The sequence below is a fragment of the Anomaloglossus baeobatrachus genome, chromosome 4, assembly GCF_048569485.1.
Source record: "Anomaloglossus baeobatrachus isolate aAnoBae1 chromosome 4, aAnoBae1.hap1, whole genome shotgun sequence".
NCBI classification, from domain to species: domain Eukaryota; kingdom Metazoa; phylum Chordata; class Amphibia; order Anura; family Aromobatidae; genus Anomaloglossus; species Anomaloglossus baeobatrachus.
The window spans coordinates 508,029,039-508,053,422 of NC_134356.1; the positions used below are offsets into that span (position 1 = coordinate 508,029,039).

The 24,384-nt window shown below is 42.4% G+C and overlaps 1 protein-coding gene across 1 annotated transcript in view; it reads right to left on the bottom strand.

The window, feature by feature from the left end:
* The window catches only part of FSD2 (fibronectin type III and SPRY domain containing 2), a 41,478-nt gene that overhangs the window by 5,016 nt on the left and 12,078 nt on the right, over positions 1-24,384 (bottom strand). Inside the window, exons 6-11 of the mRNA XM_075345842.1 lie at positions 11,413-11,534; positions 9,039-9,194; positions 6,703-6,837; positions 5,874-6,027; positions 2,703-2,836; positions 1,287-1,416 (exon numbers count right to left, since the gene is read on the bottom strand). Coding sequence (XP_075201957.1) covers positions 1,287-1,416; positions 2,703-2,836; positions 5,874-6,027; positions 6,703-6,837; positions 9,039-9,194; positions 11,413-11,534 — 831 coding nt within the window. The remainder of the gene's footprint in view (positions 1-1,286; positions 1,417-2,702; positions 2,837-5,873; positions 6,028-6,702; positions 6,838-9,038; positions 9,195-11,412; positions 11,535-24,384) is intronic.

Genomic DNA, 24,384 nt, shown 5'->3' on the forward strand with positions numbered 1-24,384 from the left:
TTGGTATTAATAATGGTATCAAAAATAATTTCAGTTTCTTTTCTATAGCAATTGATCATAAAGACCAACCAAAGAGAATGTGTTTGCAGGATTTCCCCGCCTCCCCCCCCCCCAACTATTTAAATGCCCATGTTGCTTTCCAAGACAAATCCAGAAATACCTTTACATGGCCAGTCTGCTCCATTATTACTGAGAAATCAGCATTTGAATTGAGATACAAATGAGACTGGACTGAAGGACTATGGTAGATCTCAAACCTCTGTCACTCCAGCTCTATTTCCCGTCCGGTTGCGCCTCCTCTTGCTTGACTGACAACTCCTTTGAGTCACACAGCCTAAAGCTGTTAGACAAGCAGGAAAAGGAAGTCCTGAGCCGGAATAGAGATGGAGTGACAGAGGCTTCAGATCTACAGTCTAATTTGCATATCAATTCACACACTTATTTCTCGGTAACAGAGGAATGGACTGGCTGTATAATGGTATTGCTGGACATGTCTTTAAAAGAGCTGCATGAGCATATAAATAGTTTGGAAGTAATATTTTGGTGATTAATTCCTTTTAAGTAAAGCCTTAACCAACGAGACTATCGGCAGTAGTCTCAATAAACCAAAAATACTTATAAGTATTATGTGTTCAGCACAGCCATCACAGGTGAGTGCAAAATGTGCAATATCCACTATATTGTTTGTGTACATGAAGTACTTCTAATATTTTACCTTTATATCATTCAACGTGCCACCATGAGAAATATACAAGACAAAAATCAAAATTTCTTTCTAATGTAAATAGCTATAAAGGTTCTCATGGGGCTTTCCTCTACGATGATGAGTAGGAAGTACAAATGCCAAGATCTCCCTTCTACCTTCTGCTTTAGTTTTGCATAGTATTACTATACGGAATACAGAACCTTGGAGAATTCGAGAAGTTAGAATAACAAAACCGAAGGGTGAACATCTATGCACCCACATATGGATCAAAATAGTTCTGCGCACTTCGAAAAAGACTATCTCAATATAGAAGGAGCAAAAACGCAAATCGGCAAAAAAAAGTATAATAAATGCAAAGGTCCATTGCCATTTACACAGCTGCCTAATTGTTTCATCATCTATTTCTCTTGCTACCTACCGTTGTATTGAATCTTTGCTTTTATTTTTTGCTGATTTGTATCTTTAGTCTTTTTATATTGGGACAGTCTTTTTTGAATTGCGTAAAAGCATTTTGTTGTTTCTTTTAAAGTACAGAATAGTGATGAACCCCTGTACATTTCTCCCACACTTTACATAATACCTTGAGAATTTGTTGCAGTGATAGGGTAAATCCTCCAGACTTTCCTCCTCTTCACAAGAAATAGTAAATCCATTATCAGAAATAGACAGCAGCGGATGAGCGGTTTCTTCATTAAGATAAAAAAATGAACCTAGGCAGATAGCAGAGATGCGGCTCAGTGTATTCCAGATTAAGCAGGTAATTAGAAGAGTGTTTACATCACACGGAAATATTCTCCACTAATCTACACAGAAAGGAAAGAGAATGATCGTTCAATGAATCATAGGCCGTACAGTAACCGGGCCAAAATCTGTGGAAATCTGGAACCTTCTGAATGACGGACCAATGTGACAATATCAGAATTCAGCCACTCACTTTACGAGCATCAATAATACGTACAAGTCAACAAATTGACCGCAAAGGAATTGTATCACGTCTTGAATCTCCTCATGTAATATGGCCAAAATCAGAAAATAATAGAAAATTGTGAAAATGTAAATATTATTATTAAGCTAAACCTTTTCTGCTCCGATGGACCATGTTATCAGACTGCACCACTCCAAACGGGTGCAAAAAATAAGACAGTCTAGTTTGAGACATTTTTGAGTTATTGACAGCATACACTGTTATTAACCTCTTCCTGATTACTCAACCTCCCTCTGTTGCTCTTTGGTCTTTGGTCTTTGTTTATTGGCTGTAACGGTTCATCACGTACAGGGGGCATCACTGCACAACCCTGAGCTCAGCAGTTTGTGCCATCTACATTGGCAGAGATGCTGAGCTCAGTGGTTAGCTGCAGTGGTGATGTACACTGTAGGCATTATGTCAAAGCTGCAGCCAATCAACAAAGAGCAGAGCAGGAGCAGAGAGGCAGCTCTGGATTGGACCATAGGATGGTGAATACATCTTTTAGTTATTTTTCACTTGTGCACAACTGTAAACCACCAAATAATGGAAAAGGGACAAACCCCTTAAGGAGATTACCCAACTGGGGTAAGGAGACTTGTAAGCCAAGGGATGCTTCCTGGGGGAAATGAAATTACAACATATCGTCCTTACTGAGAAGGATAACAGGATTTCTAGTGCAACCTATTCAAACTTTACTCCTTTGAATCCCTGCCAAAATCCAATCACCCAGCCATCCAATTTTCCTATGTTGCACTGATGAGGGGCAGCTGTATGTAAATGGATTGTTTGTTTTGGCACCATAGGGTAATGGTAAGCTTCTCCTAGGACTTCTACTTCCCATAGGTGGCACTAGAGATTCTGCTCTCATCCTCTGTGAAGAACCTACTACAGTAGAAAAGAAAAACATGAACACTTTCGTTTTCATGCTCCAGGGCAACCTGTGTTTTTATATCTTGTATATAGTATGTGACGTGCTTCACAGGAAGAGTAATAATAACATCCACACCACTGACGGTGTTGCTCTACTACCTGTAGTGTGAATGGATACAGATTTGCTGCTCTCACTTGGGCCACCCACATTCACAGCTCTGACGCTGATGTGATAAGTCTCATTAGGCTTCAGCTGGATGAGACATTCACAGATGGGAATCCCAACAATAGATCTGTGAAAGAAATTGTGAATTATGTGTCACACTTTCAATTAACAGCAAAATAAGTATTTATACAGAATATTAAGCTTCAAATCTGTTCTGGATTCTTAATACACAAGACGGAATAGTACATTATTTTTTCATTCCCTCATGTAATTTCCTTTGATATATTAATCCATCCCAACTAGACCACCCCTGTCTATTTGATCTATTAGGACATATGGATGTCGTAGAGGAGGATAGGTGCACAAGACCGTAGATTGCCTCATCTGAGAGAATCTGGTTGATTATGAAAATGACACTCCGACCAAACTTTCATCAGAGTTTCAGCAGTGTGCTCCGATTCTCTCGAATAGGAGAAGATTGAGAAAAAAATTCCCCATCTCCTCCATTCTGTCTTCCATGAAATTGAACTGCACCAAAAACAAAATTAGTTGGTGGTTAAACTGCCACTTTAGTTTAACCGCCGACTAATTCTGGCAGTAAAACTGATGTGGTATTAGTTTAACCGCCAAAATCGGTCATTTGTAGCCAAAACCAGGAGTGGGTAATAAATACAGAAGTGGTGATGTGTTTGTATTATACTTTTTCCTGAGTGGTCCTCTCCAGGTTTTGGCTTAAAAATACTTAGGTAGAAAACTCACCAAATACTCAGTGTGCATGGGGCCTATATCTAAATGAAACCTATGAAACGTTTACATTCTTGGTTCTTTGTAATGTAGATAATTGAATTAATAATGACTAAAAGCAGGACCCTAAAAGTGACAGCAGGGCAATTCAAGGGGACACTGAAGAGTAATATGAGTGTATATATGTATTTCAGGGGTGCGGGTGCCCACAACTGGAACTTGTTGCAGCTCCTGAAATGACTGCTTACAGAAATCAATATATTGAATATCCGTACACAGTAAATGTATTTCAGTTTTAGGATTAGTGATATTTTAAAACTTCAATGAATCGTGATAACCTGAGAAGCTACAACTCCTCCATTGCAGCTGATTTTCCAGGAATGCAGCAACAAAGTGAAAATATAAAGGTGTCTCAAAGGATTTAGCTTTCAAAGACAGACATGCTATATATACGGTTTGGCAAGGTTGCTTTTAAAGACCGATTCTCATTAACCCCTTAATTACTGGCTGATTTCCCATTTTTGTGCTCTACTTTTTATTCCTATTACCCTTTTAAGAGCCATAACATTTTTGCTTTTGCATTTACATAGCCGAATGAAGGCTTGTTATTTTCTGGATGAAATGTTGTTTGGAATGACACCATTCACTTTTTTATATAATGTACTGGAAAAAAACATAGCCATTCCAAGAGCTGTAAAATGGTGAAAAAGTTGTAATTATTTTTTTGGCTTTTGCTGTAAAAATGACCTGGCAAAATGATAGCCATTTAAAATTCCAGCATAGTGGCTGAGTCACAGAGTTGTCCTTGGAAATACGCCCATTCTTTTTTGATTGATCGCTCCACAGCGCTTTTGTGTTGGAAATCCCATAGATGCACTTTTAGGGTCCAGTCTCTCAGTGCCTCCCTTAAGCTTGCGGAGGCTGAGGTATATATACATTAGCTCACACTGCAAAACAGAGACATTCTGAGGCTAGGGCCCTAAAAGAGCATGTATGGGATTTCTAGTACAAAAGTGCTGTGGAGCGATCAATCAAAAGAGAATGGGCGTATTTCCAAGGACAACTTGGTGACTTGGCCAAAATGTTGTACCGCCCTGATGGCTCGAAGTAATGGTTTTACACACAAGGAGGCAAGTTTTTAATTTATAACTATGACAAAATGACAAATTGTATAGCTTAGCTACAATCGCCATTATTATTATCATCATTATTATTGCTATAATTTATCGTCTTGAAGGAGCATGGGGTCAGATAAATATTCAATTTGCTGATGTCAGGTTCCTTTTAATGAAAAATGTCATAAAACCCCACTATCTTAACAAAGTTTTCTATATCAATAGGACAAGCAAATATAAGCAACTGTATATAATATCTTATTTGTAAAAAAAAATGCCTTTTCATCCCCCAGCCTCTTGAAGTCATCATTCACTTTGAAATAATGTTAAAATCCATCTTGACAGATGAGGCAATTAGTTTATATGCTTCCAATAGAAGTCTAAAGGCCCCGTTACACTCAACGACATCGCTAACAAGATATCGCTGTGGTCACGGAATTCGTGACGCACATCCGGCGTCGTTAGCAATGTCGTTGCGTGTGACATCTACGAGCGACCGCTAACGATCCGAAAAGCGGCAATAATCGTTGATTGTTGACACGTCGTTCCTTTCCCAAATAACATTGCTCATTTAGGACGCAGGTAGTTTGTCGTTCCTGAGGCAGCACACATCGCTACGTGTGACACCCCTGGAACGACTGACAACAGCCTTCCTGCGTCCTCCGGCAACGAGGTGGGAGTGATGGTAATGCGGCTGCTCTCGCCCCTCCACTTCTATTGGTGGCCTGCTGTGTAACGTCGCTGTGACGCCGCGCGAACCGCCCCCTTAAAAAAGAGTTTGTTCGCCGGCCACAGCGACATTGTTAGGAAGGTAAGTATGTGTGATGTGTACTACCGATATTGTTCGCCACGGGCAGCGATTTGCCCATGACGCACGCACGATGGGGGCAGGTGCGATCGCTAGCGATGTCGCAGTGTGTAAAGCGGCCTTAAGGACTGGGGAGGAGTAGAAGTGAATAAGAGGTACCTTGTTGCTGCTTTCTATTAAGATTTTAACTTAGCCCAGAGCAGGATTTACAGCTACACTGCACAATACTGCTGCATATTATCCTTCATGCTGCTGATGTTCCTGAGGGTGTGCTACAGAGAACACCACTAGTCCAGAGGGGAAAACTAGCGAAAAAGTACAAGTCATATAATGGCTAGAAATAATTCTGCTCACATACACACACATAACAGCTTATAGAAATGATATTTTACAGATCTTTAGAGACTTATAGGGACATTCCTCAGCCAAACAAGACTATTCACTAGCACTGTATAATAGAACAAATGACTTGCATGCACAGAGTAGATAATACTTACTCAGTCACCAAATTATCCTGTGTCTCTGTCGCCACTTTGAATATTTCCACTGTGTATGATTCAACAGGGTTAATGTTTCCGGATTCCCAGCAAATTAAAGCTGCATTCTGACAACTCAGACATTCCCTGGTTTTAATGATTGGAGGGGCTGGTGCTACAAACATAAAGTATGTTATTGTCACTGCTGAAATACATCCCTGCTAATATTTTGATAACCTCTGCTATTTTTATTGTAAGTCAACAAATTAAATCCAACCACAAACATTCGGATCGTGACTGGATAGATGGGAACTGTTGCATAAATGAAGTGGGTTGAGCAGCCCCTTTCCTTTAATGCCGGATCACTATCTCAACACCAAACTGAGGTATCTAGGATCCACATGGAGTTTTAAAGAAATAGCAACTGGAGTATGTGTGATACTGCACTATTCACACTCAGTGGTAGTTATTACACCCACCAATCTCAAAGCTTAGCACTTCCATTACTCCCATAGGCTTTATATATTGTGACTTATTATTGTAGTTGGTTGGGCGAATGAAGTTCTCTGCATTAGATCGCAGCTAGTAAAAATGTGTGTGGAAATTCCCTTTCAACATAAAATAGAGAACACATAACAGAAAAAGCATTACTGATGTATAATTTATAATAGTATGAGCAAAAAGACTGTCTTTAAGGTAATACAGACATTTCCTGAGTACAATATTCTTGATGTATTCTCTATGGAAACAGATCTACCCCAATTCTGATATATTAGTAGTGTACAGTTTAGTGCATCATTTTTTGTGCAGTGAGTATTGCTATCCAGTATTGATGGGTGCTTAGATTTACCTGTCACATATACGGCACTTTCACTTGCTGGGCTTTCACCAGTGGCGTTTATTCCTATAACCCAAAATTCATACTGGGTGTTTGGCAGCAGGTTGGACACTGTGCAGTAGGTTTCTTTGGCTCTTATCATAAATTCTGTGAAACAATATTTTCATCATTATACTATGGTCCTCTCATATGTCCCCCCCTTGCATCCCTGACCTGGGAACTATTGAACCCACTATAGCTATTCTCCAGTCTTTTATAACAATTTAGAAGAAATACTAGTCCAATGAACAAAGGAAAAACCTACATTAAGTCCATATTGGTGCGACCATCCTTTGCCTTCAAAACCACATCAATTGCTTTAGTTTATACCAGGCAAAACTAACCACAGATCTTCTGTGGATGTAGGCTGGTGAAAATCCTCCTGGCTCTTCATGTAATCCCAGACAGACTCGATAATCTTGAGGTCAGGGCTCGGTGGAGGCCATATTATCACTTCCAGGACTCACTGTTCTCTATGTTTAGATATTTCTTAAATACACTGGCTGCATATTTAGGGTCAAGTCCTGTTGCAAAATAAACTTAGGGCCAATCAGCTGCCTTCCTGATGGTAAAATATGATGGACATTTATCTGTCTGTATTTCTTAGCATAGAGGGCATCATTAATCCTGACCAAACCACATATCTATTTGCTGAAATGCAGTCCCAAACTCTCAAAGAACCTCCACCATGCTTCACTGTTGCCTGCAGACATTTATTATTTTTACAGCTCTCCAGTCCTTCATTGAAGAAACCGCATTCTGCTCCAGTCAAATATTTCAAATTTTGACTCATCAGTCCAGACATTTTTACCCTATTTCTTATGTTTACATGCATATTTCAGTTACTTACCCTTGTTTTCATGGCGAAGATATGGCTTTCAGGTTGCAGTTTTTCCATAGACACTATTTCTGGACAGACTTCTCCAAACAGTAGTTGAGTGAAGCTGAATGCCACTAGTTGCTGCCAGTTTTGAGTTCATGGCACTGCTAGAGATCTTAAGATTTCGAAAGGAAAGAAACATGATGTCCTTTCCTCTGCTGCACTAATGTTCCTTAGCCAAACACTGTATCTAGAGTCCTCATCATTGCCCAATACTTCATCAAATCAGCTTAAACAGCACATCCTGAACTTGTTTGCTTTGAAATCTTCGGTGGAGATTTTGGAGATGCAGTACAACTACCTTAAATTTAGCTGCTGTGGACCCGCACTGTAAAAGTCTGGAACCGCGCAGGTGCCAGTCCTGGGCGCAGTGTTCTCAGGGTACTCCGGTTACTGATCGAGGTTCGTCCAGTTGGGGAGAAAAAAAAATAAAGGAAAAATTAAAAATAAAGAAAGTGTGCTATACTCACCAAGTCTCCAATGCTGCTTACAGGCCACTCACGCTTCTTCCAGGGCCGCTCGTTATTGCTCATCCATACTCACTGCTTCCCCCTCCCACTGGCAGTCATGGCGTCCGTGATTTGTGGCAGTCAGACGCGCCCCCAGCCTGTGTGATAGCATCTGACTGCAACCAATCACAGGCCAGGACTGGCAGTGGGTGGGGGAAGCAATGAATATGGATGAGCAATAATGAGTGACCACGGAAGAAGAGTGAGCGGCCTGGAAGCAGTTATAGCCGAGTCGGAGACTTGGTAAGTATAGCATGCTTGCTCTAATCCCCCCCATCCCTTCTACCACCATTTTTAAGCGCCGGATTCTGGTCCCCATAGACTTATATGGGGACCACCATTCGATCAGAAATCTGAGATTAATTCAGGGCCGAAGCTGAATTTTTTTTAAAGTCCAGTTAGTCCCGCTAATCCTGGATATATGTGAGTTCGACATCACTATTGCTGAGCTCAGTTTTGCCATGTTGCATGACTTGACATACAAATACTTTCTAAAACTTCACCTTCATAACAGAATTTTGCTGTTCCCCACAAGTTTTAAGTTTCTGTGTCAGTTAATGATTGTGTTCAATCTAGAAATGAAAATTATGATCATCATCACCTGTTTGGTATCAATGGTTTCTCAGAAACATTACTAGAATCCTACAAAATCCCAGACTTTGTAGAAGTGTACCTAGAAGAACTGATGCATTTTGAAGACAAAGGGTGGTGACACCAATTATTGATTTGATTTAGATTTCTCTTTTTTAACTCACTTTGCATTTTGAAAATTGATAAAAATTAAACGATTAACACTTCTATTTTTTAAAGCTTTCTTACTTTGAATCATTTTTTCCACAGCTGCCTAAAACTGTTGCACAGCACTATATTTACAGTATATGTTATGACACCTCTGCATATTGTTTAATAGGATGTTATACCTTCTCGATTCTCTCCTGGAGTAACATCAGACACTGGTTTATAGTAGAGGTGATAATGCTCCACGGTGTCATCAGAAAACAGGCTCCAGCACACGCGGAGGGAGGTCACTGTAGCAGAATTGGGTGTCTGAGGGTTGATTACAGGAGCTGAAGGAACTGTAATGTGAAAGATTATTGCTTAGCTACACTACCATTGTATATCTATTGACCTTCAACTTGGATGGAATTTTTTTTTTTTAAAAAATACTGTATGTTTCTAAATGTCTACAATCCTCCTAGTAACAAAGCATGTAATTAATTACATTAAAAGGACAAAAATCCAGCTTCACGGTGTGTGGATAAAATAGAAATGTATTGAAAGTCCATCCAAAGGTAAAATACAGACATCAATCTTAATAAAAAAAATTTAAAAAGAACTACGCGTTTCGAATGATAAACATTCTTAATCATTTATTTCTTTTTTTTCCCCTTTAATTTACATAATTACATGACAGGCCCATTATTAAAAAAGCAGTATTTGTAAGGAAATAATATTCATCCAAGTATGAAAACGAATTGTCGAACCTTGCCTCAGAGGGTACAGTGGAATGGGAGGATGGATCAGAAATGATCGGCTGCAGTTTACAACATACAGAATTGACGGGATATAATTACGAAATGTGTTTTTCAAATGAATTCTACTTGCATTATACGTAGATATCAATTATTTTAGACTTCTGTTTGGTGAACCCAGACTTGTGATAGGGAACAGCATAAACTTTATCATCTACACTTTTGAGATTGTTCCCTTTACAACAAAATAATATGCTTCCAGGGCTGCAGAGAATGTCAATGCCCTAGTATTGACCTGAAAATCTGCCAACCATATCCTACATGCCTATGGCAAGACTCGTTAAAGAATCGATATTGACTTTTAGGATTGCTACATCCAGTAGGTGGCACTACAGTACTCTTCCTTTCTGACGAAGCTATTTGCATATATGGATGAGTAGTCACTGATATTTCACACCCTGCCCTATGGATATATCACTGATCTTCTGCTGAAACATGCAAGAGACAAATCTGCAGATCGGATTCCAACAATATAAAGCTAACCACAATGGTTTCCATAAGATTGTTTTCTTCGGCAGCCGTCCAAACTGATATGGACACTGCTTCAAATAGTCCAAAAATGTTGCTGTGATATGGATGCAGTAGAAGGTATGAAAATCAATACAGCACAAATCCGAACTGTAGACTTAGGTTGGCCCAACCATGTATTCTGCATTTCATGGTCTGCCAAGATGCCTTGCTGCTTTGATCAAAAAGATTTATTGTTATCGGAGGTCTCTGGAAGTGGTCTACTCCACTCTACTTCTTAAAAACACATGCAGATTCAGCTGAACAGAGCATACAGGTGTATATGAAGTAAGTTAGGAATAGCTATTGACTAAAAAAGCATTCAGCCAGTTGTGAAAGTGTATGGCCACCTAAACGTCTTAAAGAAGCACTCCCATTAATTTTTTTTATTGATTAAATGCATGTCCATGGACATGAAATGCAGAGTCAGGGAATTAACATACTCACCTCCCGCTGCTGTCTCCTGTATCCAGCACCTTTTTGCTCCTCTCCCCAGTGACGTCATCGCTTTGCAGACTCTCCGGGTCATGCTGCACTCTGCGTGATTCAGAAGTGACATTTGCAATGTATGTCTATGGAGCGTCAGAACGAGGCTCTATAGATTTACATTATAAAAGAGACTTTCAGCTCACACACAGAGCATGGCATGAGCCGTCAGGTTTCATTGGCAGTGATGCCACCGAGAAGAGCAGAAGACCGGAACTGGACAACGAAGAGAGCAGTGATAGGTCAGTATATTCATATACTGACACTTCATTACATGCATGTACACATACATTTACTCAGTAAAAAAAAGTTAATGGCAGTGCCTCTTTAAAATCAACACTCAAATTTCAATGATGACGCATACAATACAATACAATATACAGTATATCGCTGTTTCCCAACTCCAGTCCGCACGGCCCCCAACAGATCTTGATTTCAGGATTTCCTTAGTATTGCGCAGATGAAAGAACCTGTGCAATTTCTGATGCCTTAATAATAATAATTAAATCGCCTGCGCAATACTAAGGAAATCCTGAAAACCCGATCTGTTGGGGGCCGTGAGGACTGGATTTGGGAAACACTGATATAGAGGAACGTCGGTATTAGTAATGACAATGGTTCATTAACCTTACACATAGCTTTCATCCTGTTAGTCTCTCTCTAGAGGTGAAGTTAGTATCACTGAAAAGGCTTTTTTTCATTATAGTAATATAAAGATTAAACTATACAAAGAGGACCTAAACGTGCCTTACACTGGAAACACAAATACCTGGGAGAGAATTGATGGAATCCAAAAGCTGATCAACTTCTGAATAGTCTAAAGTAATGTTTTTAAAATCTGCATTTGTTGGAATATTTAAGTTTATATCAGTATTGAAGTATTGTTGTAATCTGCAAAAATAATATTACCATTAGTTAAACAATAATGTAAAGAATACAGATTCAAAACCATTTACAGGGGTTGTCCATGTTTTTCATGAAAGTCACATAGAGTGACTTCAGACTTGTGAATACCCACATTGTGCGTGGCATGCACTGTAAATACCCATGGGGATGGCGGTGAGACCGAACGGTAAGGTGACTGCAAGTATATGCATGCTCCCGGCCACATTCTGACTAGTCGTGTGAGGCCTGCAAGTCTGCAGTCATGTAGAGTGACACACAGAGTGACTGCAGACTTGTGAATCCCCACATTGTGCGTAGCATGCAGTGTGAATATCTACGGAGACGGCGGAGCTGTAAGGCGACTGTAAGTATATGCATGCTCCCGGCCACATTCTGACTAGTCGTGTGAGGCCTACAAGTCTGCAGTCATGTAGAGTGACACATGGAGTGACTGCAGACTTTTGTGAAAAACCTGGACAACCCCTTTAGGGAAAATCTATGACCAAACTTCACAATACAAACATAAATTGTTATTTTTTCCTATACAGCCATTGAGATATACATTTTCAAAGTAAGTACATGAGTCTTATCAAGTCTAATAGGTTTATTTAATAATATATGTAGTGTTCACTATGGATTCTGGTGACATACAATTTTTAAACAAAATCATTCTCTGGGTTTTACCCTCCTCTAACAGCATCATAATGTAGGGAAAGAAGATGTATCACTTACTGGACTGTTTGCTGTGATTTTATCTGCTGCAGATGTACCAGTTCTCTGGATGCTGAGCTCTGTATAAACCTGCCCACACCACTGATTGGCAGCTTTATGTGTTCAGTTTGCATAGGCAGAAAGGTGCCAATCATTGGTGTAGGCGGAGTTATGGAGGACTACATGACAGCTGGTTTTCTAGCCCTCTAGTGATAATATCCTAGTAATAAAACTGACTTTATAAAATCTACCGCAAGCAGCCCAGTAAGTGATACACTGATGTCACGCTGTACTCTAAGATGTACAATAGCAGTACAGCGCAGTAATGTGAGACTGAGAGGATTCCTGAAACTATCTGAGAAGGTAGTTAGCTGGTAAACCACTAGGGGGCGTAAAAGTGGAGGAACCGTATGAGCAGGGAATTCCCTAGCAGAGGTAATACTAGTCAAGCCCACCAGATGGCAGTAGAATCGTCAGAAAGCCGTGTCACAACATGAGGTCTTGTAAGTACACAAGGGCAAAGTCTAAACGTAATCAGAGGGAAGCAAATAGTCAGTAGCCGGGAAATCAGAGCCTAGAAGCGAGGGGGAGTGGGAAGACAAGACAGAATTAAGGTAAACAGATAAGGAACGAACAGGGAGACAGCGGGAGAGACACTGATGGAAACAGACAACAGAGGAGGTTAACAGGTCAGGTGAACACGGAGGTCAGGAGGGGGCAGGGCAGACAACAGGTCACTCAAGAGCAGAACACAGCAGAGCCAGAAGTATCACTGGCGAAGTCCAAGAGAAACAGTGCCCTAATAAAGCAGCCTGACCTCCAGAACGAGGCAGAAAGGATTAACCCCTAACGTGACCTGCATCAGAAGTGAAACTAAAAAAAAGGCTCAGCTCCAGCTGAGCCAGGAGTCAATCATGACAACTGACAAGCAAAAGGGTAACAATGTTTTGAAGTTTTGACTTTCAGGTCCCACATCTCACTTTGAGATTACTTTATTTTTTAGACAATCATCTTGGCTATCTCATACATAAAATTGACTTGAAAGTATTTAGCATATGATTAGTTATGCAAATGCTTGTAATGTCACTGCATTGTTATTGTTTTGCTCCTGGTGGTGGAAATATTTTTTTCTTCCTGTATACTCCAAATTACAACCTGTTATCATATTATCTAATAGCTCAGTGTGTTTTTAGGTTGTTTCCCAAGTGAAAGGTCACTGGTTCGAATCGAGGAACAGCCATGAAAAAGATTTCAAAGAAAAGAGAAACAGCATCATTCAGATCATCAATAGCGGTCTCTCGGACAAGAAAATTTCCAAACTGCATCATGTGAGTGCCATGATAGTTGGAAGAATATGAAATGAACCTCATCCATCCATTCAAAAGCCAAGAGGTGGACTTCCAGGCAAAATATTTGAGCCAACAGTCGGCTCCTCACAAGGTCTATCTGTTCTGGCGTGACATACAGTACATGGCAGAGGAGGTAGCTTGTATGCTTCTTAATAGTGAGATCACAGACGTCCATGCAAGCACCATGCAATGCATGTTACATAACTCTAGAATGGTGGCCCGAAAAAAGGTGAAGAAGCCTTCATATCAATATCGTCAAAAGAAGCGTCAACTTGTGTTTGCAAAAAAAGTACAAAAAGTGGACAGTAGAAGATTGGAAACGGATGATTTGAAGCATTGAGACTAAAGTCAATAAACTAGGCTGTGATGGGTGCAAATGGGTGTGAAAGAAACAAGGGAAAAAGGGGCTAAAAGATCAAGAAATTGAAGTAACTGTCAAGTGGAGGAAGTATGATAATATGGGGTTGTTTCACAGCCAAAGGTGTTGGATACCTGACCAGCATTACTAGTGGTCTCAATGCTGAGCTATGTGTAAGTATCTTTCAAATGAATTACTTCATAAATTTGAGTACTATCGGTATGAAAAGAACAACAAAGCATTCCAGCAGGACAACAACCCAAAGCATACATTTAGATTGGTGAAACAATAGTTCAATGACAATGAAGTAGAGGTGCCAGATTGGCCCCACAGTACCTAGATCTCCACTCAATTGAACACTTGTGGGTAGAGTTGAAGAAACAACTGTACATATACCCAAGTGGGTCGACCAGTATTTATTATTATTTATTATTATAGCGCCATTTATTCCATGGCGCTTTACAAGTGAAAGAGGGTATACGTACAACAATCATTAACAGTACAAAACAGACTGGTATAGGAGGAGAGAGGACCCTGCCCGCGAGGGCTCACAGTCTACAGGGAATGGGTGATGGTACAAGTATGCACCAACCTTGGGAATGTGTAGAAGAGACCTGGGATCAGATTTCGGTCAAGACATGCTTGAGTCTGGTTGGCAGCATGCCCAGAAGAATTCAGACAGTGTTTAAAGGCAAAGGTGGATTTGCAAAATACTAAAAAAATAACATTTAGATTTTAAGGAGCAAAACAGTAACAATGTGGTGACATGAAAAAAAAATCTCCAGAACTTATCATATGTTAAATAGTTGCAAGTGAAAATTATGTATGAGATAACCAAGATGATTGTCTATAAAATGAAAGTAGAGTTATGCTCAAAGCTGTAGTTGATGGTGAGATATGGAGCCTGAAAGTTAAAAGTTTGAAACATTGTTACCCTTTTCCTTGTCTGTGTATATCAATGCAATAAGTGTCTCTGCCATTACATTATGCTGCCTAAAGATAACTTTATGACAGATACTTTATGACAGATACCATTTCACCAATAGTAATTGGTCTCCCAAAAGCTGTTAGAAGGAAGTGTGACAATCTATTATTATTATTATTATTATTGTTATTATTAATATTGTTATTATTATTTATTTTTAGAGTACCATTGAATCTATAGTGCTGTGTATAAGAAGTGGTTAGAAACAAAATATAAATGAGTGTACAAAGTAACAATGACAGACTTTTACAGAGGGGAGAGGGTCCTGCCCTTATGGGCTTACATTACAGTCATATGAAAAAGTTTGGGCACCCCTATTAATGTTAACCTTTTTTCTTTATAACAATTTGGGTTTTTGCAACAGCTATTTCAGTTTCATATATCTAATAACTGATGGACTAAGTAATATTTCTGGATTGAAATGAGGTTTATTGTACTAACAGAAAATGTGCAATCCGCATTTAAACAAAATTTGACCGGTGCAAAAGTATGGACACCTCAACATAAAAGTGACATTAATATTTTTTAGATCCTCCTTTTGCAAAAATAACAGCCTCTAGTCGCTTCCTGTAGCTTTTAATGAGTTCCTGGATCCTGTATGAAGGTATATTTGACCATTCCTGTTTACAAAACAATTCCAGTTCAGTTAAGTTTGATGGTCGACGAGCATGGACAGCACGCTTCAAATCATCCCACAGATTTTCAATGATATTCAGGTCTGGGGACTGGAATGGCCATTCCAGAACATTGTAATTGTTCCTCTGCATGATTAAGGACTCTTTTTTGTTTTTATGCTGAAGTCCGAAACGCGTTAAGCTCCCATGGATTAACATCTCTTTCAGTTTTCACGGATGGTATTTTTTAATACTTCTAAATAAAAATTATGATGATTTTATTCTAAGAAGAGGTTGTGCCGGATCCTTTCCTTTCCTTATCTATTGCTTCTGACTGGTTGGGACTCACCGGTGGATTCCAGGCACCCGCAAGGATCAGCAGCCCGGGTAGCAGGTGAGCTGAAGAAAATCTTCTCTTCTTCTGCATGAATGCCTGAGTAGATTTGGAGCGGTGTTTTGGATCATTGTCTTGCTAAAATATCCATCCCCTGCATAACTTCAACTTCGTCACTGATTCCTGCACATTATTGTCAAGAATCTGCTGATACTGAGTTGAATCCATGCGACCCTCAACTTTAACAAGATTCTCGGTGCCGGCATTGGCCACGCAGCCCCAATGCATGATGGAACCTCCACCAAATTTTACTGTGGGTAGCAAGTGCTTTTCTTGGAATGACGTGTTTTTTTGCCTCCATGCATAACGCCTTTTTGTATGTCCAAACAACTCAATCTTTGTTTCATCAGTCCACAGGACCTTCTTCCAAAATGTAACTGGCTTGTCCAAATGTGCTTTTGCATATCTCAGGCGACTATGTTTGTGGCGTGCTTGCAGAAACTGCTTCTTTCGCATCACTCTCCCATACAGCTTCTCCTTGTGCAACGTGCGCTGTATTGTTGACTGATGCACATTGACACCATCTGCAGCAATATGAAGCTGCAGGTCGGAGGTGGTCTGTGGATTGTCCTTGACTGTTCTCACCATTCTTCTTCTCTGCCTTTCTGATATTTTTCTTGGCCTGCCACTTCTGGGCTTAACAAGAACTGTACCTGTGTTCTTCCATTTCCTTACTATGTTCCTCACAGTGGAAACTGACAGTTTAAATCTCTGAGACAACTTTTGTATCCTTCCCCTGAACAACTATGTTGAATAATCTTTGTTTTCAGATCATTTGAGAGTTGTTTTGAGGAGCCCATGATGCCACTCTTCATAGGAGATTCAAATAGGAGAACAACTTGCAAGTGGCCACCTTAAATACCTTTTCTCATGATTGGATACACCTGCCTATGAAGTTCAAAGCTCAATGAGGTTACAAAACTAATGTAGTGCTTTAGTAACTCAGTAAAAAGTAGTTAGGAGTGTTCAAATCAAGAAATTGATAAGGGTGCCCATACTTTTGCAGCGGTCAAATTTTGTTTAAATGCAGATTGCACATTTTCTGTTAGTACAATAAACCTCATTTCAATCCAGAAATATTACTGAGTCCATCAGTTATTAGATATATGAAACTGAAATAGCTGTTACAAAAACCCAAATTGTTATAAAGAAAAAAGGTTAACATTAATAGGGGTGCCCAAACTTTTTCATATGACTGTATTTATTGAAAATCCAGGTCACCTATTACTAGAAACTATTTACAGTAACTGGTTTGAGAGCTGTATAATTGTAGACTCTCAAAAGTCGTATTTTATTTTTGCTGTTTGTCACATGAACAAGCTTCACTCTATCCTTATATTAAAGAAAGCGATCTCGGACTATGCTGTATCAATAAGGATAAAATGACACTTCTTAATATACTCAGTCTCTGAGAGCTGCTCATTGTTGCAGAGGGATTGTTTTATAGATGAGATGTAAAGTACATAAGCTTACAATGCAGCACCAGAGTATATAATGAGATTCAGAAGACATAAAATACTATTAAATTTAATCTAATCTATAATAATCATATTAAAACACATTTTCCACTACTATTTATTAGGTCAAATATTTATATGCTCACACCCAATTTATATAATAATATTAATTTATTAATAATAATGATAGCAAATATATTGTTTTCCATTAAACTCTTTAGTGTACTCATGTACATGTCAACCGATGACATAGTCTCATTGTAAAGTATGCCACATAGAGCATTATTATTATGATTTAATAGCCTTCACTTCGATCTCTATCCATAAAGACTTGATGGATGAACACTGAAGCAAGATCGATCTTGTGTGAGCCCAGATAGGTCCATTAGGTTCTTCACCGTTATCTTGATTGTATCAAGCCATTGGGTTGCTAGTTTTCCTCTTCATCTAGTTCCTTCTAGTCTTCTGACCATTACGCCCTTCTACAGTGATTGCAAATAATGTGTCCACGGTAGGCAAGTCATAGCTTGGTGATCCTTGCTGAGTGACATGTCTCGCTTTATTTGTTCCAAAATTGATTTGTTTGTTCTTCTTGCCATTCATAGTATTGATAACATCATTCTCCAGCACCACATTTCAAAGGTGTTGATTCTCCTTCTGTCTTGTTTCTTTAACGTCCAGGTTACGCATCCATAAGTTACTACAGAAAAGACCACACTATGTACTAGCCAACTCAATATACACCTATTTTGAATGTAAATTCCATATCTGGGATATAGTGACACTTGCCAGGTTTTAAAAACAAAAGTATATTTTATTAAATTAATCAACATACATATTTATACAGAAAGATTAAAAACAGGTTTCCTCCCATCCATTAGATGCTCCAATTTCGGCACTTTACCCAGCTCATTGCGATTGCCCTGGAGTGATGGCAGTTAGGGTAATATAAGGGGTTAAAGACTGCTGTGAATTGTCAAAAAATTACAGCTGCCATCTAGCACAAGGTTAGTAATGGGTAGGGGTCTATGAGACCCCCCCATTATTAACCCTGTAATTAAAAAAGAAATAAACACAAAACTCACAGAAAAATCATTCTTTAAAAACAAACACCCTCTTTCTCCAATTTAACTCCCAAAACAGTCCTGCAGGTCTGATGTAATCCACACAAGGTTCTATGACAATCCTAGCTCTGCTAGATCTGAGGTTGCAGTGCGCGGTCACACTAGAGAATGTGAATGATCACTCCGGCAACAGGGACACACTGAAGGAGCCACAGCTGGAGGTTCCCAAGGTACCCCAGCTGTCACCTCAGGCAAGCTGAATGAACTCACCTGAGGTGAACTCTGTGAACTCACCTGAGGTGAACTCAATGGCGGTTTACAGGTTCAGGCTATGTGCGCACGTTGAGTATTCGGTTGCAGAAAAGCTGCATCTCGTGGCAGAAAAATGCACCAAAAACAGGATGCGTTTTTCTGTCAGGAAATGCTGTTTTGGTGCAGATTTCTCTAACAAATATCTGCAACAAATCTACATCTCTTGGCAAAAAAAAGTACGAAAACGTGATATGGTATTGATGCGGTTTCGGTGCGTTATTTTGCCCGGAGATGCAGATTTGGTGCTGAAATTTATTGCAGATATTTCTGCATCAAATCTGCATCTCCTGGCAAAAAAAAACTGCACCAAAACCTTATTCGTTTTGATACAGTTTTAGTGCTTTTACTGCCAGGAGATCCAGATTTGGTGCAGAAATGTCTGCACCCAAATACTCAATGTGCACACATTGCCTAATTCGGCATTGAGTTAATTGAGTTACAGTTAAGACTTAACGACGAAACCTGTCAACGTGGTATCCTGCTCCTTGATATGTAATTTTAAAATGGATAAATAAAGAAGAAAGAAATTTTTTTCAAAAAGGATTTCAGCTGTAAAGGTTTTTTTTTCTTGGACTTTTGTTACCAAGGTGAAGGGTGGCTGCATCTGAAATGATTTGTGGACTGGAATAATAGCCTCATGTTGAGCATATTTATATTTTTTGTACACTATTGAGTTCAATTACTTCACCTGAGGTCATAGCTGGGGTTCCCACGATACCCCAGCTGTGACTTTAGGTGAACTGACCTGAGGTGTACACAAATACACCCTTTAGATATTAAATACACAATACACACAACAAACACACAATTCATACATCAAATGCACAATACAAACAACATATACACAATACAGACATCCAATACACATCTTAGACATTAAATACAGACATCCCAAAAACATACTACATATACCAAGTACGCAAGAACACATCCAATACAAATAATAAATACACAGCAAATACACAATACAGGCAAAAAACACAGTACAGACATCAGTTACACAATGCAGACATTAAAAACAGTACAGACAACAAACCCAGAATCCACACAACAAATACAAATTAACACATCATTATACAGTGCTAAATTCCTATTTACAGAGCCCAAATAAGGCCAAAATACAGTGCCCAATTAATGAAAAACAAATAATACCAATATACTGTAAAACAAGTTCCAACAATATACTGTCACGCTCCCCGGGTCCTTGGCTCCCCTCCCCGGGTCCTCTACTCCGCTCCCCGGGTCCTCAGCCCCGCTCCCCGGCTCACCTGCCACGCTCCCCGGGTCCTTGGCTCCTGTGCCCGTCCTTCCCAGGCCCCCTGGTCTCCGATCGCGGCGCCCGACGGCTTCCCAGGCCCTGGCCGGCTCCCCTGCGTCCTCTTCTCAGCCTCCTTCCCTGGCTTCTGGCACCCGGGCTGCGCGCATGCGCATTAGGGCGCACGCGCGGTCACTGACCCTTTCTTAAAGGGCCAGCGTCCATTAACAGGAAATGAGGCCAAACAGGTACAGGGTATAAAGGGGTGTATTGTCCAAGAGGGCGGGGCCTGATCTTCGTGTTTTCCAAGCTAGGAGTCAGGTCTCCTTGTGTCGTATTGCCATACTCACGTATCTCTCTTCTAGAGCTGATCCTGCCTCGCCAGCCGGTCCTGCTGACTCCCGAACCCCGCACGCTGTCCGTCTGCCATCTGACAGTCCGTACCATCTTGGATCCCTGCTGTGACCCGTCATCTCGCTCCAAAAGGTTCCGGACCCCGCCTGACATCATCTCGGCTTCCGAACCTGAGCTACGTCACCCGGACTACCATCCGTGACTCCGTGGTCCCAGGGACTTCTTCGGTACCTTCACTTGCACGGACTGTTCTACTGCCCATACTGCTGCAGCTACCGGACTCCTTACCACCATCTTAGAGTTCGGCCCAGTGGATCCACCTCCTGGGTCTGCCCGACCGCCTGACCCTGACAGTAAGATCAGGCCATGGATCCCGCTGCAGCACTAGCGGCCTTGCAAGAGGAACTCCAACGCCAGCGTGAAGTCCAGACTCGCATGCTGAACTTTATGACTTCCGTGGACACCCGCCTGTACACGTTACAAGCGGCAGTTACGCCTTCAACGTTCCGGGCCTCCACTAGTCACTCCACGGCTCCCGCACCCGTGGCAGCCTCTTCGAATGCTTCCCAACTCCGTTTGGCTTCACCACCTCGTTATGCCGGAGATCCCAAGACCTGCAGGGGCTTCATAAACCAATGTTCCCTTCATTTCACGCAGCTACCACATCTGTTTGCCTCCGACCAAGCCAAGGTCGCCTTCATCATGTCTCACCTGGAGGGCGAGGCACTGGCGTGGATGAACCCGTTGTGGGAAAAGGAGGACCCTATGACCAAGGATCTTCAAGAGTTCCTGCAGGCCTTTCGTAGCACCTTTGACGAGCCGGGACGCGCCTCTGCGTCTGCTTCATCCCTCCTCCGCTTACGTCAAGGAACATTGACGGTGGGCCAATACGCCATCCGTTTCCGCACTCTGGCTTCAGAACTCGGGTGGAATAATGAGGCCCTAACAGCCGCCTTCTGGGAAGGACTCTCGAGTCGCATCAAAGATGAGTTGGCGGGTCGTGACGTGCCCTCCACCCTAGATGCCCTGATTGCCCTAGCAACTCGAGTGGACATTCGTTTTCAGGAGCGCTCCAAAGAGCTGTCTCGGGAGAGACGTCCGGTACGGCATTCCTCTCCTCCACAGAAGCCCTCCGTATCTCAGTCATCAACAGCTGGGATTCCCGTCCACGAGCCCATGCAGATCGACCGAGTACGACAGTCTGAACAACGTCGAGCAGAGCGGCTCGCCAAGGGCCTCTGCTTTTACTGCGGAGAGGACACACACCTCCTACGCTCCTGTCCGGAAAGGCCGGGAAACTCCAAAGCCTAGGGTTGGTAGGAGAGGCCACCCTAGGTGCTGGGACTCTCTCAGACCCGGTTATGTGGACTGTGCAAGTGTCAACGGGAGAGACGCGCTTCACGGCTGAGGCATACCTCGACTCTGGAGCAGCAGGCAATTTCATCCAGCAGGCCACGGTGGACAAGTACCAGCTGCCTGTTACTCCACTCGAGAAGCCCCTAGTGATTGCCTCTGTGGATGGGAGACCCCTCTCTGATACCATCTCCTGGGTCACCAGTCCGGTCGTACTGCGTATCGGTGCCCTGCACACCGAGAACATCGCTCTCTACGTCCTTCCACACATGTCCCATCAAATCCTGCTGGGACTTCCCTGGTTGCGGACACACGAACCATCAGTCAGCTGGGGTACTGGCGAAATCACCCGATGGGGTCCTGCTTGTCATGAGAAGTGTCTGAGGTCCATACAACCCATCCGACGACCTCCGGTTCCAGAGAACCTGCCGGAACTGCCTTCGGCCTATTGGTCCTTCGCAGACGTTTTTGACAAGAAGGAGTCTGAGGTACTTCCGCCACACCGTCCCTACGATTGTGCCATCGACCTACTCCCAGGAACAACACCGCCTCGAGGACGGATATATCCGTTGTCTCCAGCCGAAACCAGGGCCATGTCCACCTACGTCACAGAAAGCCTGGCAAAGGGATTCATCCGGAGATCCTCCTCTCCTGCGGGAGCAGGCTTCTTCTTCGTTAAGAAGAAAGAGGGTGACCTACGCCCATGCATCGACTACCGGGGTCTGAATCAGATCACCGTAAAAAATAAGTACCCTCTGCCGCTCATCCCCGAATTGTTCGACCGGCTCAGAGGAGCCCGTGTGTTCACCAAGCTGGATCTTCGGGGTGCCTACAACCTAGTTCGTATCCGCTCTGGGGACGAATGGAAGACCGCGTTTAATACTCGCGATGGGCATTATGAATACTGCGTGATGCCCTTCGGCCTGTGTAACGCACCAGCAGTCTTCCAAGAATTGGTGAACGACATATTCCGGGACCTCCTCTACATCTGTGTAGTAGTTTATCTGGACGACATCCTTATCTTCTCTCCGGACCTCCAGACCCACCGAGAGAACGTACAGCTGGTTTTACAAAGACTGAGAGAGAATCGTCTCTACGCCAAATATGAGAAGTGTGTCTTTGAGCAGTCTTCTCTCCCTTTCCTGGGATACATCATCTCGGGCACTGGACTGCAGATGGATCCAAAGAAGGTCTCCTCCATACTCAACTGGCCTCCCCCTTCTGGACTGAAGGCAATCCAACGGTTCTTGGGATTCGCCAACTACTACCGCCAGTTTATCCCTCACTTCTCTGCCCTGACTGCTCCTCTCTCCGCTTTGACCAAAAAAGAGGCTAATCCAAAGGACTGGTCACCTGCGGCCGACGCCGCGTTTTGCTCGCTGAAGCGAGCATTTGCCTCCGCTCCTGTACTCCACCGTCCGGAGTTAAACCACCAGTTCACCTTGGAGGTGGATGCCTCCTCCTCGGGAGCCGGAGCAGTGCTCATGCAGAAGTCCTCCTCCGGCAAGATGGTGACGTGCGGTTTCTTCTCCAAGAGCTTCTCAGCGCCTGAACGTAATTACACCATCGGTGACCGAGAACTATTGGCGGTCAAACTGGCTCTGGAGGAGTGGCGCTACCTCCTGGAAGGAGCAGTGTACCCCGTGATTATCTACACGGACCACAAGAACCTGGAATACCTGCGGTCCGCTCAGCGACTGAACCCACGCCAAGCCAGGTGGTCCCTATTCTTTGCCAGGTTCGACTTCCAGCTCCATTTCCGACCCGCGGACAAGAACGTACGCGCTGATGCTTTGTCTAGGTCTTTCATGCCCATGGAGCAGGAGGAAGAGGCTACCCAACCCATCATCTCTCCTAGCAAGATCATTTCGGTGGCTCCTGTCACCCTGGCCCAGATACCGCCCGGAAAGACCTATGTCTCTGAGACTGACAGGCAAAAAGTGTTGCACTGGGGTCATGCCTCAAAAACAGCCGGTCATGCAGGCCAGAAGAGAACATGGGGTGCGATTGTCCGCCATTACTGGTGGCCATCCCTTCGCACGGACGTCGCTGCTTTTGTCTCTGCCTGCTCCTCTTGTGCCCGAAACAAGACGCCCAAACACCTGCCCTATGGCCGTCTTCTGCCTCTGCCTATACCCTCAGTTCCGTGGCAACACATAGCGATGGATTTTATTACGGACTTGCCATTATCCTCTGGACACACAGTCATATGGGTCGTGGTGGACCGGTTCTCCAAAATGGCTCACTTCATCCCCATGGCTGGACTGCCCTCTGCTCAGGAACTCGCGGAAGCCTATATCCATCACATCTTCCGCTTGCATGGCTTTCCATCCCACATCGTGTCCGACAGAGGAACTCAGTTCACCTCCCGCTTCTGGAGGGCGCTCTGCAACCATCTGGGAGTAACTCTGGACTTTTCTTCCGCATACCATCCTCAGTCTAATGGCCAAGTGGAGAGGGTCAATCAAATCTTGACATCCTTCTTACGTCACTATGTCAACGCCCATCACGACGACTGGTCCACGCTTCTGCCTTGGGCTGAATTCTCACATAACCACCACATCAGTGAGTCGTCCTCCAAATCTCCCTTCCATGTCGTTTACGGACTTCAGCCCTCCGTTCCATTGCCTATATCCCCTTCTTCGGATGT